Source organism: Rhinopithecus bieti, unplaced genomic scaffold (genome assembly GCF_001698545.2).
Source record: "Rhinopithecus bieti isolate Rb0 unplaced genomic scaffold, ASM169854v2 scaffold_61117, whole genome shotgun sequence".
Taxonomy (NCBI): Eukaryota; Metazoa; Chordata; class Mammalia; order Primates; family Cercopithecidae; genus Rhinopithecus; species Rhinopithecus bieti.
This window is the reverse complement of record NW_016824934.1, coordinates 1449832-1468049: the sequence shown is the minus strand read 5'-3', so window position 1 is coordinate 1468049 and position 18218 is coordinate 1449832. Positions and strand designations below refer to the sequence as shown.

At 37.2% G+C, this 18218-nt stretch overlaps 1 protein-coding gene across 2 annotated transcripts in view; it reads right to left on the bottom strand.

The window, feature by feature from the left end:
* Nucleotides 1-18218, bottom strand: part of CAMKMT (calmodulin-lysine N-methyltransferase) — a 422283-nt gene that overhangs the window by 399368 nt on the left and 4697 nt on the right. For both annotated transcript variants that reach the window (XM_017862708.1, XM_017862709.1), the window contains exon 2: nt 10871-11043. In XM_017862708.1, coding sequence (XP_017718197.1) covers nt 10871-11043 — 173 coding nt within the window. The remainder of the gene's footprint in view (nt 1-10870; nt 11044-18218) is intronic.

The following is an 18218-nucleotide window of genomic DNA, read 5'->3' as shown; positions in this document are numbered from 1 at the left end:
AATAATTTATGGAAAAAAATTAAAATTAAAATTAAAAACTTTTTAAAGGGGTCAGGTGTGGTGACGCATGCCTGTAATCCCAGCACTTTGGGAGGCCGAGGCAGGCGGATCACGAAGTCAGGAGTTTGAGACCAGCTTGGCCAATATGGTGAAACCCCATCTCTAATAAAAATACAAAAATTAGCTGGGTGTGGTGGCGTGTGCCTGTAGTCCCAGCCTCTCAGAAGGCTGAGGCAGGAGAATTGCTTAAACCTGGGAGGTAAAGGATCGAGTGAGCCGAGATCGCACCACTGCACTCCAGCCTGGGCAACAGAGGGAGATTCTGTCTCAAAAAGTAAAAATAAAATAAATTATCAACTGAAAAAAAAGAGGAGGTAGGACACAGAGAGACAATATGGTCATGCACGCATAGAGGAATGGCCTCTGAAAAGGCAATGTGAGGGCGGTCATCTGCAAGCCAAGGGAAGAGGCCTCAGAAGAAACCAAACCTGCCAACACCTTTATCTCAGACTTCTAGCTCCCAAAGCTGCAAGAAACTAAATTTCTGTCATTTAAGCCCCTCAGTATGTGGTATTTTGTTTTGGCAGCCCAGCAAACTAAAACATAGTAAGAGAATACATGTACATTGTATTACCCTTTTCATAAAAATAGAGCTTTTCTTTCTTTTTTTTTTTTTTTTTGAGATGGAATCTCAGTCACCCAGGCTGGAGTGCGGTGGCCAGATCTCAGCTCACCGCAAGCTCCGTCTCCCGGGTTTACGCCATTCTCCTGCCTCAGCCTCCCGAGTAGCTGGGACTACAGGCGCCCGCCACCATGGCCGGCTAGTTTTTTTGGTATTTTTTTAGTAGAGATGGGGTTTCACCGTGTTAGCGAGGATGGTCTCGATCTCCTGACCTTGTGATCCGCCCGTCTCGGCCTCCCAAAGTGCTGGGATTACAGGCTTGAGCCACCACGCCCAGCCCGCTTTTCTTTATTTCTACCACAGAGGCCAAGTTCTCTGACAGGGTGATTAAATGAGATGAAAAAGTTATTTGCAATCTGACTGACCAAATAAGCACTAGGCCCCAAAGTATCGTAATCTAAAAAAACAAGGTCACCAATCACAAATAAAACAATCATAATAACTTAATAATTCTTTGTCTTCTCTGGGCCTATAAGATTCTAGGTATAGATGAGGTTATTTACACTAATATGGAAAACTATAGCAAATACTGAGATAAGATGAAAAGGAGCAAAATATTTAACTTCCAAAATGCAAGATGACTCACGCCTATAATCCCAGCACTTTAGGAGGTCGAGGCGGGTAGAATCACCTAACGTCAGGAGTTCGAGACCAGCCTGGCCAACATGGTGAAACTCCATCTCTACTAAAAATACAAAAATTAGCCGGGTGTAGTGGCAGGCACCTGTAATCCCAGCTATTCAGGGGGCTGAGGCAGGAGAATCACCTGAACCCGGGAGGCAGAGGTTGCTGTGAGCCGAGATCGTGCCATTGTACTCCAGCCTGGGTGACAAGAGAGAAACTCTATCTCAAAAAAAAAAAAAAAAAAGAGATGAAACTATTAAAATTATCAACAATACAGTATAGAAATTTTTTAAAAAGTTTTAATACAAAAGCAATATATGGTTCCTTCAAGAAAAAAACTGCTCATAATCCTAACATGGAGAGATAACATTAGAATTTTGGTATGCAGCCTTCAAATCTTATTCTATGTTCACATATTCCTTTTATTAAAGAACTGAAAGCACTCGTCCATATTGTTTTGCAATTTGTTATTCACCAATTATAAACAGTTTTATTATATTATGTATTATAAACAGTTTCCCACATCATTAAGTAATATCCCATAACATGATTTTAATGGCTGCCAAGTTCAATGGATGTCTGCACCATAATTTATTGAACCAGAACTTTATGTTAGATTTTAAGATTGTGCCCAATTTTGTGCTATTGTGCACATTTCTGCAGTGAACATTCTTGTGGAAAACAGTAAATCTGTTTCTGATTGTTTACTTAAGATAAATTGCTAAAATGGGAATTGTTTATGGCCTAATTTTAATAAGAATATTCTCTTCCTCTTGCATCTCTTTCTCTCTCTCTCTCTCAAATATCAGGATGAAATAAATATTTGTAATTAAATCTGAAACAAGTATAAATAACATGCACATACTTTGTAATAAATTTTTTTATATTTCTAAAAAACAGAGATAATAGAAGTGAAGTACATGTTTTAAAAGTTAAAAGCACTATTTATAATAAAAAATTTGATTTCCAGACTTATCACTGAAGCAAAACTTGTCATTCTTGAAAGCATTATTTCTTTTTTGAGACGGAGTCTTGCACTGTCGCCTGGGGAGGAGTGCAATGGCATGATCTCAGTTCACTGCAACCTCTGCCTCCTGCCTCAGCCTCCCAAGTAGCTGGGATTACAGGTGTCTGCCACCACACCTGGCTAATTTTTGTATTTTTAGTAGAGACAGGGTTTCACTATGTTGGCCAGGCTGCTCTCAAACTCCTGACCTCGTGATCCACCTGCCTCAGCCTCCCAAAGTGCTGGGATTACAGGCGTTAGCCACTGCTCCCGGCCAAAAGCATTATTTCTCAAAGCAAAGAAACAGAAAGTTTACCCTATGACCTTTTAAGGGGTAGGCAGTGAAGAAACAGTAAACCTCATCCCATACCTCTAAGATACTTATAAAAATAAAATCAATTATCCATGAAATTATCAGGGTTTTAAAACCCTAGAAGATGGCATCTTATGAAAGAATAATGTTAATAATCACTATTTTCAAAACTATAAGAAGTTAGTTCTCCATATATGAAAACTGCTATCAATGTAGTATGACAAAGATTCAGTTTGGTTACTTCAAGTTCCCTTTCATTTGTTCCAAACTTAAGGACTGTTCTTTTTCACTGAGTCATCTATTTTATTCAAGCATCAACTCTATAACCTCTTGTCTAGTCTTAGTTTTTCAGCTATTTACCTAGGTCCTGTCTGATCTCTGTGGTTCGATAGTAATGCCTATAACGAAAGAAACTTCTCAAACTTAAATCCTTAAAAACTTCAGTCTTAGCATTATACTTGTAATTAATGTTATGTGACAATGACAATTTTTTGCCAACATATTCAGAGTATAAAACGTTCACTATCTTTGTCCTAAAGGTCAAAGCTTTATCCCAAACAATTACCAATGGCCAGATTCTTCTCCCCAGGGCCTAACAATTTTTTTCACAAGCACTTAAAGCTATCCTAGAACTGAGGAACTTTGAGTTTCTTCCTAAAAATGGCCTGCTGAGTAAGGACTGAGGAACAAGTCACTGGGGCAGATAATTATTTGAAGAGGGAAAAAGAAAAGCTGCTAGAGGAAAAGTCTGAAGCCTAAATGTGTCAAGAGGGTGAAACTAGAGGTTAAAAGCAAGCCATGGCTAGATATGACATTAAAATTATAGATAGCGAATGAAAAAATAGATATGTTAGACTTCATCAAAATTAAAAATTTTGTGCATCAAAAGATACTACATATCAAGAAAGTGAAAAGAAAATGCACAGGCTAGGAGAAAACATTTGCAAATATCACATGTATGATAGGCTCTAATATCCAGAATATGTAAAAATAACTCGGACAATAAAAAGAGACAGCTCAATTAAAAACAGATAAAGACAGCAGTGCAAAAGTCCCATTGGAAAGAAAATAAAAAATTAAAAAGAAAAAAAAACAAGCAAAGAACTTGAATAGGCATTTCTCAAAAAAAAAAAAAAAAAACAAATGGCCAATGAGCACATGAAAAGATGTTCAACATCATTAGACAATAGAGAAATGCATATCAAAACCACAGAGAGATATCACTTCAAATCCACTATGAGGGTTATAATTTTTTTAAAAGAGAAGAAAAATTAACAAGTGCTTCACTGATAAGCATAGGGAGAAACTAAAACACTCATACATTCCTAGAATATAAAATCGTACAGCGCTATGAAAAATAGTTGGCTATTCCTCAAAAAGTCAAACATAGAGTTACCATATGACCCAGCAATTCCACTCCTAGGTACATACCCAAGAGAATTAAAAGCATATGTTCACACAAAAACTTGTACATGCATATTCATAGTGTTATTACTCATAATAGCCAAAAAGTAGAAACAATCCAAATGTTCATCAACTGATGAAAAAATAAACAAAATACATTAGCCATACAGTAGGATATTAGCCATAAAAAATGAATGAGGCACTGATATGTGGTACAATATGGCTGAATCTTAAATTTAAAAATATTATGCTCAGTGAAAGAAGACAGACATAAAGGGACACATACTGTAGGATTCCATTTACCTAAAGTGTCCAGAACAGACGATACATAGAGTCAGAAAGTCAATTACTATTGCCAGGGACTAGGGGAAGGAGGAGAATGGGGAGTTATAGCGAATGTACATGGGGTTTCTTTTCAGGGTAATGAAAAAGTTCTGGAATAGTGATGAAGGCCGTACAACATTGTAAATATACTTAAAACCACTGAATTTCATACTTTAAAATGATGAAAATAGTAGATTTTGTTATGTAAATTGTACTGTGAGTAAAAGAAAATTGATCCAAAAATACAAAGTAAGCCAGAGAGTGGAATGTGTCGTAAAAGGCTGCAGAAGAACAAAGAGGAGAGGTTTTCAGAAGGTTTGAAAAACTTAATTCTAGGCTGGGTACAGTGGCTTACGCCTGTAATCCCAGCACTTTGGGAGGCCGAGGCAGGTGGATCACAAGGTCAAGAGATTGAGACCATCCTGGCCAATATGGTGAAACCCCATCTCTACTAAAAATACAAAAATTAGCTGGGCATGGTGACATGCACCTGTAGTCCCAGCTACTCAGGAGGCTGAGGCAAGAAAATTGCTTGAAGCCAGGAGGCGGAGGTTGCAGTGAGCCAAGATCACGCCACTGCACTCCAGCCTGGTGACAGAATGAGACTCTGTCTCAAAATAAACAAACAAATAAACTTAATTCTAGATGCTTTGGAGTTCTTTCAAAATAAGTGGTTAAAATTAAAATTTTAAAATAAATAGCTAAAGAGATGTTTTCCAGTCTTATATCTACGAGTTGTAGGAAATTAGTAGATGGTTTCTACATGTACTATACTGGAATTTGGAAAATGTTTAAGGGAACATTTCAATATACTGAAACAGTGTATTTATATGTAAGCACACTACGTAAAAAAATTGTGATGAAATTTAAAACAAATTAGAAAACTAAGTTATAATAGCCTATATCTATGATTTAAGATCCATAAAAATGTGACACAATGGAATTCACAGTTTTCTGGAAAGTATGGATCATATTTTACAGGTCCTAAAAAACGCTGTTTTATTACTAATGCTCACCTCTTAATATCACTACTAACATTAGTAGTTAATATCACTACTAACATTAAAACTATGCTTTTAAATATAGATGCAGTATTCATATTTGTCTCAGATGCCAGCCTTGCCAAGCTCTACATAGGCACTTAGGTTATACCACACATACAAAAATAATATGCCACACATCTAATTCATAAGCAAACCATCTAATCACTAGTTTTTATTTACTGAACATTCACAAGCTACGTAACTAAAATAATGAGGTGAGGGTTTGGTCTTTTTCTTTCTCTAGAAATGGAAGGTATGATCTCAGTGTAGTGCATTTGTTATAACAGAAAGATGCAACACAGTCAAAGACAAAGTCATTCTTGACTTTTTGACCATTCTAAGTTCCCAGGACAAGCCAAAAGTCAAGAGTTCTAGCCTTCTAATTCAGCAATTACCATAGCAACAGCAGTCTTATTCAAACGAAGGAGGACAGTTCAGGCCTCTCAGCTTTTTCTATACCTAAGACATGCATACACTTATAAATGAATAACTCGGGCACTTATATGGTTCCATATATAATGGAAGTAATTTAAAGCTTCCAGAATATGCAAACTCCTGCTGTGCTGAAATTAAGTTGGAATATGGGAGATAGGAACAATTTCTTGTGTCTACACAGCAAGCTTTATACAATAGATTACAGTTTATGAGACAAGGAAAAGGAAATTTTAATTAAAGAATTTTAGTATAAACACCTCCTGGTATCTCTTCGTTTATATACTTGCATCCATCTAATAACAAGAGCCTCTTCTACAAAGTTCTAAGAAATAAAGTACCAAACGCCAGGCATAGTGGCTCATGCCTGTAATCCCACCACTTTAGGAGGTCAGGGCAGGCAGATCCCTTGACCCCAGCAGTTTGAGACCAGCCTGGGCAACACAGCAAAACTCCATCTCTACAAAATATACAAAACTTAGCTGGGCATGGTGGCATGTAACTGTAGTCCTAGCTACTTGGGAGACTAAGGCAGAAGGATTGCTTGAGCCTGGGAGGTCAAGAGTTCAGTGAGCTATGATCATGCCACTGCACGCCAGCCTGGGCAATACAGTGAGACCATCTCAAAAAAGAGAAAGAAAGAAAGTACCAGAAAAGCAAGAATATTTTGTCAAGAAACAAAATCCAGGAGTCATACCATGGATTTTCATTTTAAAACTCTCAACACTTAATTTGAAACAAAGAGTCGACCATCCACAGGTAGACAAAGGCGACAACAAACCTTGGGAATTTTGTAACCTAACTTTTACATTGTTCAAACCTTAGTTTCAGATGAAAAGTCACTAAGGGAAAATTATTCCTTCATTTTAAGTATCATCATATAAGGCTAACAGAAAATAATGGTCAAAGTTTTTATTAAGGCCGCTGCTTATATAAACAAGATACAAGTAGGTATTTTGAATTCACAAATACCTAGGTATTAACCCTCTTGGGGGTATTCATTTCAACTCTAATAAAACTTTAAGGAGACAGAAATTAATGGCTAGCAATAGTTTAAGATAGACAAAACTAATAAGTATTGATAACAAGTACTGATCACCCTGTGTGTGTTATCTCTGTTAAGCTGTGGCAGGTGATCTCAGGTGGTAAGAACTGAGAAAGTGAAAATGGGGTTTACAATTATGATAACATCCCCAGTGTCTTTTTGTTGTTGTTGTTGTTTTTGAGACAGAGTCTCACTCTGTCACCCAGGCTGGAGTTCAGTGGCACAATCTCATATGACTGCAACCTCCACTCCCAGGTTCAAGCAATTCTCATGTGTTAGCCACCGAGTAACTGGGATTACAGGCATGAACCATCATGCCTAGCTAATATTTTGTATTTTTAGTAGAGACAGGGTTTCAGCAGGTTGGCCAGGCTGGTCTCGAACTCCTAGGCTCAAGTGATCCACCCTTCTCAGCCTCCCAAAAGTGCTGAAACTACAGGCATGAGCCACTGTGCACAGCCCAACATCTCCAATGCTTAGCCCCTTAATAGAACCTGGAGTAGGCTGGGCATGGTGGCTCACACCTGTAATTCCAGCACTTTGGGAAGTCAAGGCAAGTGGATCACTTGATTTCAGGAGTTCAAAACCAGCCTGGCCAAGATGGTTAAACTCTCTCTCTACTAAAAATACAAAAAAATTAGCCAGATGTGGTGGCACACACCTGTAATTCCAGCTACTCAGGAGGCTGAGGCAGGAGAGTCACTTGAACCCCGGAGGTAAAGGTTGCAGTGAGCTGAGAATGGGCCACTGCACTCCAACCTGGGTGACAGGTTGAGACTCCTTCTAAAAGAAAAAAAAAAAAAAACAAGAACCTGGAGCAGATCCACCATATATTATACATTGACAATCATTTCTCCAGTTAAAGATTGCAATGGCCTTCTCAGTAGCCTCTGATGATTCTGTCTTGCTCTTTCTCACCCTGTGTATTTTCTAGTACCTTTGCCATCATCTGGGCATCCCCTTCTCCCAGAACTTTCAAGTACTTCCAGATCCAGTTTTTTTTTAAATCATTTCCAAAAATTACTCCTATCTCTAAACTTCTATTAAGTGTGAGTATTCCACTCATTTTAAACGTAGTTATGCACAGCCTGGTGAGAGTTCTTAGACTGGATAGCTAACTTTCCTCATTTAATTAATTTTATTATTTAACTTCTATCTATTTCAGCTCCTTGAGCATAGTATTGTATATTTATATTTCTTTCTGTTTATATATATATATATGGTGCTATTAAATATTTATTGGTTTGAATTTAACATTTCATCACTTTTTTTCAATCATCATTACTGCTGATTAAATAAACTTAAAAAATACAGAAGAAGATGACAGTACTCCACTTCATTTCAAAACTACTTCTAAACCACTGCTTTGGGCGATTGCAAGTAATATTAAAAAAAAAAAAGAAACCTTGGCCAGGCATGGTGGCTCAAGCCTGTAATCCCTAAAGGGGTCTTGCTCTGTCACCCAAACTGGAGTGCAGCAGCATGATCATGGCTCACTGCAGCCTTGAAATCCTGGGCTCTAAGGATTCTCCTGCCTCAGCCTCCTCAGTACCTGGGACTACAAGCACATACCACCACTCCTGGCTGATTTTTAAAATTTTTTGTACAGACAGGGTCTCCCTATGTTGCCAAGGCTAATCTTGAACTCCTGGCCTCAATTGATCCTCTTGCTTCGGCCTCCCAAAGTACTGTTATTTTTGCACTAATGTGGACAGATACTAACTAGTTTGAAGAAAAAAAAATCTTGGCAGCCAATGAAGCCAAAATTTTAGCTCAGTCACCATCTTTTTTCCAATTCAATGTCATATTTATATAGACATACATTTATTCTTTCAAAAATGAATATATCACAAGAAGATACATCACAAAGAACACTGCTGTTGGAAAGGAGTCCCAGTTTACTCTATAGCCTGGGCTCTAGATAGTGCTACATGAGGATCATCTCCACAAGTGGATAACCATGACTTGCTTTGCAAGATCTCAAGAAGAGACTATTCCACATTCTCACTGGCTAATCCTTACCAGGGCCTTCAAGATGTCAGGCAATTATTCTTGCTACAATTTATACTTATTGTCTCTTTTCACCAGTGGATGTAGAAGATAAGTTTTAGAACTTTATACCTAAAGACCCCCTACTGGATCACTCTGTCCTTCCTTGTCTTTAATTTCCTTCTAACTGTTTAATCATTTCCATTCCTGCTTCACAAAGTTATTGTAAGGATCACTTGAAATGGAATATATCAAAGCACCTAGCTCTGTATCTGACACAGATTAAGCATATACCTTTCTTTCCTAACCAAGGACAAAACTGATTATCTCCATCAAAATGCAAAGCAGGGCCGGGCGCGGTGGCTCATGCCTGTAATCCCAGCACTTTGGGAGGCCGAGGTGGGCAGATCATGAGGTCAGGAGATCAAGACCATCCTGGCTAACACGGTGAAACCGCATCTCTACTAAAAATACAAAAAAAAAAATTAGTCGGGTGTGGTGTTGGTAGCCTGTAGTCCCAGCTACTCAGGAGGCTGAGGCAGGAGAACGGTGTGAACCTGGGAAGCAGAGCCTGCAGTGAGCCGAGATCGTGCCACTGCACTCCAGCCTGGGTGACAGAGAAAGACCCCGTTTTAAAAAAAAAAAAAGGCAAAGCAGTTGGGGCATCCTAATTAGAATCTTATAATGAATGTACAGGTACACCCAAAAATCTGTAAGTTTGTATCTTTTATTTGACATTTTCTTTACTTTTATTTGCTTTTTTTTTTTTTTTTTTTTAGGCAGAGTGTTCCTGTGTCACCCAGGCTGGAGTGCAATGGCACAATCACAGCTCACAGCAGCCTCAACCTCCCGGGCACAGTCAATCTTCCCACCTCAGCCTCCGGAGTAGCTAAGGCTATAGGCACATGCCACCACGTCCAGTTAATTTTTATATTTTTTTGTAAAGGTGGGGTTTTGCCATGTTGCCCAGGCTGGTCTTGAACTCCTAGGGTCAAGTGATCCATCCGCCTTGGCCTCCTAAAGTGCTGGGATTACAGGCATGAGCCACTGTGCCCAGTCGGCATTTTCAGTAAAATAATATTACAAAACCAGATTCTAATTGTTCTTTCCTGCCCATCCTAGTCAATTTTTATCCAAATCCCAAATTTTTAGCTATTATATCTTTTAAAACTTAGATATTCTAAACTAAAATAGCTTGAGAAACATATACTATAAATAGACATCCTTTGTGAAAATTTTTTTCTTAAAATTATTCCTAGCCTCACCTAAACCTTATTCAGTCACATTTCCACTTAAAATGTTTTTTGCTCTTCTTACAGTTACTGTAAATGTGCTCCTCCCTCCCTTTCAAAATGTGAAATCCTGTCAGAAAAGGCAGATTTTATAAAATCAAACACCTACAGTAATATTGCAACATGCTAGAATATAACTGTGAGAGAAAATTAATTCAGTGAAATGGTATCTCGTTCCTGCAGTCTGCAACTCTCTTGTCTCTTTCCTAATGATTTTTAAAGTCAGAACAGTCCATATGCTTCTTAGAATATCAGTGTTTTCACTTGAATTTTCTCCTTTAGTCTTAAGATTGATTCTATTCTGAAAGTAATAAAAATAAATAAATAGAAAAAATACCAAAGCTTGATTTTTCAGATTACTACTTGAAGGGTAGTTTGGAAAAATTCTGTTTTAACTTTCAGCCTTCTTTGCCTCAAAACAAACATGGCTTTTTGTCATAAACATATGCTATGACAGAATGTTTAAATGAACCCTTTGATTTGCAACCACCTTATCTTCAAATGACACTATATTCGTGAGGATTTTTTTCTTTAGTCTGACAATACAGCAAGACCCAGTTAAAATAGCAGGATTTCCTAAAACAAGTTGTAAAACCTAAGTTCTGATAAAGATTGTCTGTAAACTCAATAGAATAAATAATGAGATTCTTATTAGATTGTTTTTCTTATCCAAAAGAAATCTAGTTTTTACAAATCTTAACTAGAATAATGGTTACCTTATGGAGATACTGTATTCAGGACAGAAGATGCTTGTATATTGGACCCATGCACCAACCTCCTTTTCAGTTTCCCTTTCTTTGACTTCTGTTACTGAAAACAGATTAAATGATTCAAATCTTCTTACAGATACATGTCGCAGGCAATCATCCAGGTGTTTTTGCTTCAGAACCTTTGAAATAAAACCAAATATTGCAGTCATGTTATATAAACACATAGTAAGTTAAGTGTTCAAAATGTTCAAAATTTAAGTGGTAAGGGGACTTTCCCTTCCAATAATGACAGATTCGATAATTCACATATATCTCCTACTGAAGATAACTATAAAAGATGAACAAAATATTTTAAAACATTACTTGAAGACATCAGAGAGCAAAGATAGTGAAGATTTACAAGTCTGATATCTTTTTTTTTTTTTTTTTGAGACAGGATCCTACTTTGTCACCCAGCCTCACTGTCACCCAGCCTGTCACCCAGCTGGGTTCAGGTGATCCTCCTACCTCAGGCTCCCTAGCAGTTGGAACTACAAGTATGCACCACCACGCCTGGCTAATTTTTTAAATTTTTTGTACAGATGGGGTCTCCCTATATTACCCAGGCTGGATTCAAACTCCTGGGCTCAAATGATCTCCAACGCTGGCCTCTCAAAGTGCTGGGATTACAGGTGTGAGCCACAGCACCTTGCCCGCAGTCTGATTATCTTTAAAAGGAGAAAACCTACAAAGGTTACTCTGACTTTTGCAACCACTTTTCTCCTGGGGATATTTGTCAATTCCAAAAGAAAGAATCGAGAAGATATGCTGCATCTTTAATAGCCTATGGAGCTAGGAGAGAAAAGTTGAATTTCAAAGCTTACCTAGGAATGGGGAGATATATTGAGTATGCAAGGTATGTATGTTTTAGCATAATGAATAATTTTGCTGGTGTTGTTGAAAGACAGATTTTAAAGTGTGGGAGATATCACCCAATAATAATGTTTGGATTTTATTTGGATCCTATTCCAAAATAATCAAATTATAAAGAAAATTATGATAAAATGAGAAAATTTGAAAACTGATCAGATCTTTCATGACATCAATTAATTATTTTGGGTTGATGTGGTATTGTGATTTTTTAATGTCATTTTTATAAGTTCATAATGAAACATTTAAAGAAAAAAATGATATGCGAGATTTGCTTCAAAATAATGGTGTGGGGGGCAATGGGAGAAGTGAGATTAAACACCATTGTTCATGAGTTAAAATTGCTAAAGCTTATCAGTACCTGAATGATTATTGTATTCTTCTCTCTAGTTTTATATATGTTTGACATTTCCCATGATAGAAAAATCTTAGATATAAAATAACTTCTGACTCATAAGCAAACAAAAATAAACAGATATTTGAAAAGCCAAATATATTTGGAAACTAGGCAATGTACTTATAAATAACCTACGAACCAGAAAAATAACACACAATAAAAATTATAGGCCAGGTGCAGTGGCTCATGCCTGTAATCCCAACACTTGGGAAGACTGAGGCAGGAGGACTGCTTGAGGCCAGGAGTTCCAGACCAGCCTGAGCAACATGACAAGACCCCATATCTACAAAAAATAAAAATAGGCTGGGCACAGTGGCTCATGCCTGTAATCCCAGCACTCTGGGGAGGCCGAGGAGGGTAGATCACCAGAGGTCAGAAGTTTGAGACCAGCCTGGCCAACATGGTGAAACCCCATCCTTACTAAAAATACAAAAATTAGCCAGGCGTGGTGGCGGGGGCCTGTAATCCCAGCTAACAGGGAGGCTGAGGCAGGAGAATCGCTTGAACCCAGGAGGCGGAGGTTGCAGTAAGCCAAGATTGTGCCATTGCACTCCAGCCTGGGTGACAACAGCAAGACTCTGTCTCAAAAAAATTTAAAAATAAAAATAATTAGCAGGATGTGGTGGTGTGTGCCTGTAGTCCTAACTACTCAAGAGGCTGAGGCAAGAGGATTGCTTGAGCTTAGGAGTTTGAGGCTGCAGTGAGCAATGATCAAGCCATTGCACTCCAAACAGGGTGACAGAGTGAGGCTCTATCTCTGAAAAAAAAACAAATAAAATTATAAAGTAATTTTGAATTGAATAATAGAAATACATTTCAAAACATATGACATGCAGCTAAATCCAGGCTTAGAGAAAAAAATATGGAAAGGTCAAAAGTTAATAAGCATTCATTGCAAAAATTTGAAAAATAAGCAAATTAGATCCCTGAAAGAGTACAAGTTAATGAGATAGAAAACAAACATAGGAGAGAGAATCAATAGCACTAAAGGTTGTTTCCTTGAAAAGATTGATAAAATTGACAAATCCTTAATAAGACTAATAAGAAAAAAAGGAAGAAGTATCAATGTGATATAGGGAGATTACTATAATATAAATCCTGTAGACATTAAAAAATAATAATGAAGGGATATTTATGAAAACTAACTTTGAAAATTTAGATGAAATGGACAAATTTCTAGAAAAACACAACTAATAAAACTGACACAAGAAGAAATGGAAAATCCCAATAGTCTAAACTATTTCAAAAACTGAATTCATACATATAAAACTTACCACAAAGAATAATCCAGGCCCAGATTGCTCACAAAAAAATTATATGAAATGTCTGAGTAAGAATTAATGCAAGTCTTACTACATTCTTCATTAAATACTCAAACACCACTATGGGATAGATACCCATTACGTGAGAGAAAAAACTAGAACACAGGTCAGTTAAGTAATTTGCCCAACATCAGAGAGTTCACAAGAGGCAAACCCAAAGTTAAAATACAAGCTGCCTGACTACAGACCCTATACTCTTAATACCTCTGCTTGTAGAGAATATGATAAACTGGCATCACCTATCCATTCCAGCTTCCAAGATACCTTTCTATTTTATAGAGCTGGAAAGTTAGAAACTGTATTTCCTGGAATCCTTAGCAGCCAGAGTTTCAGGTGTGATTTTGGTCTAACTACTCAGATGCACTAACACTAACATGAGATTTGAAAGAAGGAAAGATGGTGTTAACTATAATTCACCAACTTGTGCTGGTTAGAATAGTTGTAGAGATACTTGGTTTTTCTGAAGCAGCTTTAACAGAGGTCCCAGTGTTGACTCTAATTTAATGGAGAGTGAGAAGAAGCACAAGTGGCATCACCTCTCCTGGTACAGATCTAGAAGCAAGGTATGCTTCTAGAATCTATAGTCATGGCACAGCAGCTTCCTGTTCATCAAAGATCACAGCTAAAGTGATGTAATCCTGGAGACAGCTTCAGGTTCTTCATTGTGGTAGAGGCAGTTATTTCTCTCGGCTGGCCAATTTCAGCTTTATACTGTGCTGGGACTCTGCTGTTCTGGGATTCATTCTTAGACTGTTTCTCCAATGATTTTGTAAGCACTTAATTCACTATGCTAAACCCCCTTCTGCTTAAAGTAGCTACAGTGGTTTCTATTTTCTAAAAAGGAACCCTTATTCCAACAATGCATAATTCTTATGTGTAGAAGGGCAAACTGAGATCAAAACAATCGAGAAAATATATCAGTATGAATATATCTCATAGAAAAAATATGTTTAAATTTTATATACAATGTAGAAGTTTTAGAAAGTTAGTTTTTTTTGTTTTTTTTTTAGACGGAGTCTCGCTCTATCGCCCAGGCTGGAGTGCAGTGGCCGGATCTCAGATCACTGCACGCTCCATCTCCCGGGTTCACCCATTCTCCTGCCTCAGCCTCCCGAGTAGTTGGGACTACAGGCGCCTGCCACCTTGCCCGGCTAGTTTTTTATATTTTTAGTAGAGACGGGGTTTCACGGTGTTAGCCAGGATGGTCTCGATCTCCTGACCTCGTGATCCGCCCGTCTCGGCCTCCCAAAGTGCTGGGACTACAGGCTTGAGCCACCACGCCCGGCCAGAAGGTTAGTTTTTTAAATGGAGGATCAGAAAAGGTAGCCTCTCTTTGAAGGTTTTATTTGTTTTTAATTGTTTAAAAGCCTTAATCAAAAGCAGGGTCCTAGCCAGGCATGGTGGCTCATGCTTGTAATCCCAGCACTTTCAGAGGCAAAGATGGGTAGATCGCTGGAGGCCAGGAGCTCAATACCAGCCTGGCCAACATGGTGAAACCCCATCTCTACTAAAAATGCAAAAATTAGGCAGTGCATGGCATGCACCTGTAATCCCAGGTTCTTGGGAGGCTGAGGCACGACAATTGTTTGAGCCTGGGAGGCAGAAGGCACAGGAGGCATGAGAATTGTTTGAGCCAGATTGCACTACTGCACTCCAGCCTGGGCAACAGAGCAAGATTCTGTTTAAAAATAATAATAATAATAATAATAATAATAATAGTAATAATACAGGGTCTTATTATTGTCTGTCAACTATGGGCAACAGGAAGAAAAACAAACTACTCAACAGAGTTTACTCTTAGGAAAAAACAAAATATTAAATTTTAAAAAATATAAAATGTAGATATTATGAATTGTCTTCAATCTTGCCCAATTAAACTCCAAACAGTAAATACCTTTTTATAGTCTAAATTACTCTGATGTCAAGGTAATGGCACCAAGGTACTCTGATGTCAAGGTAATGGCACCATAAACCACTAATGTAAAAAATAATTTAAGTTACCACATGTATAATATTGGAAAGGGCTTTCATAGTTTAGTATGATCTGCATGATCTACGTGATCTACAATATGACAACAAGCTAATATTCAATGAAAGTAACGGGTAACATATTTAGAACAAGTAAGACATTTATATAATCCATGTTAGGTAAAAGTAATTACAATAGGAGATCAAGTCAAATTACTTTTGATGTCTCTTTAAAAAGAAGATACAGTTATTTTAAGGCCATCAATAATATTTGTAGTTTTATGAACTGAGAGGATACTCAAATCTCCCATCAAGTTAACCTTAAGGTAGATTATAACCTTATCATCTACAACTTTTAGAAGACCTCCTTCAAATACCCATGTTATATAACTAAATAATATTCAAATGAAATTATCTGGGGTGAAGGAATTAGTCAAGGCATTTTCTCAATCTCCTAAGTAAGTCAATAAGCCATTTAGTCAAATATCAATGCTATGCCAAGTAAGTTCATGTCAAAAGATTAAGTATCAGAAGGAAAAAAAAAAAAAGACATCAAGTCCTAAGGTCCCTAAACCCATTAGGTAAACAATGTATAAAACTGAACACAATGGAAGTCGAAAACCCATTTATTAACCTGAAATGTTTGTTTACTTCAGAACTAACTAAACTGATCGTAACTGTACGAAAACACTTATGAAGACCAGATGTAGCAGTTGGATAGAGGAGTAAGGCTAAACACAAAAGTACTGGTTGAAAAACTTTTAGAAGAGTAGCTAGATGCCCTGATTACATCATCAACACCAGGCAACTACACTTCCCCACAATGGAACTTTCATAGGTACATTTCTAGAGAAGATGAGTGACAGTTCTGATCTTAAACATCAAGTACAGCTTAAAGTAGTATAACAGGCTCTTCATTCTGATCAATATCCCTTTCCTTTACTTAGCTTCTAGATAATAGGCAGCGAGTCATATCTGCCAGAGAGGAGATTGCAATATAGAATGAGTACCCCTTATTCAAAATGGAACCAGAAGTGTTTTGGATTTTGAATTTGTTCAGATTTTGGATGTTTGGATTTGGGAATATTTGCAAAACATAAAGAGAAGGCTTGGGATGGGACCCAAGTCTAAACATGAAATTCATTTATTTTTCATATATACCTTATACACATGGCCTGAAGGCAATTTTATATAATTTTTAAAATAATTTTATGCACAAAACAAAGTTTTGATTGTATTTTAATTGCAACTCGTCACATGAAGTCAAGCATGGAATTTTCCATTCGTGGCAACATGTTGGCTCTCAAAAAGTTTCAAATATTGGAGCATTTAAGATCTTGAATTTTTGGATTAGGGATGCTTAACTTGGTTTCCTTTCTGGGATACTGGAACGAGAAAAAAAAGACCTGTAGATACTGACATTTGGGATCCCCCAATAAAAATGGCCAATTCCAGTTACCCTACAGTTAGGAGGACAGTAAACAGAACTCTGAATCCCTATATTTATATATGAATCTATGCTCAGGGATGCAAGTAAAAACCAGAAAACCTTATCCTTTATATGCAGAAGCTATATTGTTTCCCATTTTTAAGACACAGCAACAGGCCACGCATGGTGGTCACACCTGTAATCCCAGCATTTTGGGAGGCTGAGGTGGGCAGAATGCTTAAGCTCAGGAGTTCAAGACCAGCCTGGGCAACATGGCAAAACCCCATCCCTGCTAAAAAAAAATACAAATATTAGCCAGATGTGGTGGTGTGCACCTGTAGTCCCAGCTACTCGGAAGACTAAGGCACAAGAATCGTTTGAACCCAGGACATGGAAGTTGCAGTGAGCTGGGATCACACCACTGCACTTCAGCCTGGGTGATGAAGTGAGACTCTGTCTCAAATAATAATAATAATAGCTACTATTTATGGTGAGTCTATGACGTGGCAGATTCCAAGCTAAGCATTTTACAAATATTATGTCAAATACTCAAAACAACCCTCCAAAGTATGTGTTATTGCTCCCATTAGGTGAAGAGAAAACTGAGGTTAGAAAAGTAAAAAGTTGTCCAAATTCCGACAACTTACAGAAGACTTACATCACACCTATTACCAAAAGGATTTAAGATGGCTTAAAGAGATGAACAATACAACAAGATACCATTTGTGAAAAGTGGATGAGAAAGAAAAAAAGAAAGCAAAAGTAAGGATATAAAACAAAGTCAAGAATAAAGGTGAAACAAAAATACATTCCATAACAATCTAAATACTTGATATAAATCAGTGAAGAGCACACAGCAAGTGGTAGACCTAGGACTGGATCAAGATTTAGATGCATCTGATGCCAGTGTCAAGTTGTATGCTTGCCAAGTTAACTGTGCTTTTGCACAAACCTTTTTATTCTACTTGTTCTTCAAAATAACAAATTAAATTTGTCACCAATTAAATATTTAAATTGTCATTAAATAACAAATTAAATTTGTCATCAATTAAATATTTAACTTGTCATTAATTAAATATTACAAAACTAATAACATAGAGCTAAAAGGGAGTTGTCGCTACCCTAAAAGCCAAGTTGAATGTTTTAGAAAGATAAAGGTAAGTTGCTTAAAAGTTTACTATCAATTTAGGTGTTGGAAGCCAACTATAAACATTTGAAGAATTATAAATGTCTAGAAAGATTTGATACTCAGAAAATAACTTCACTTGGAATATGTATTGTTATTACAATTCACCTCTTAACCAACTTTTTCTTTTTTTTTTTTTTTTT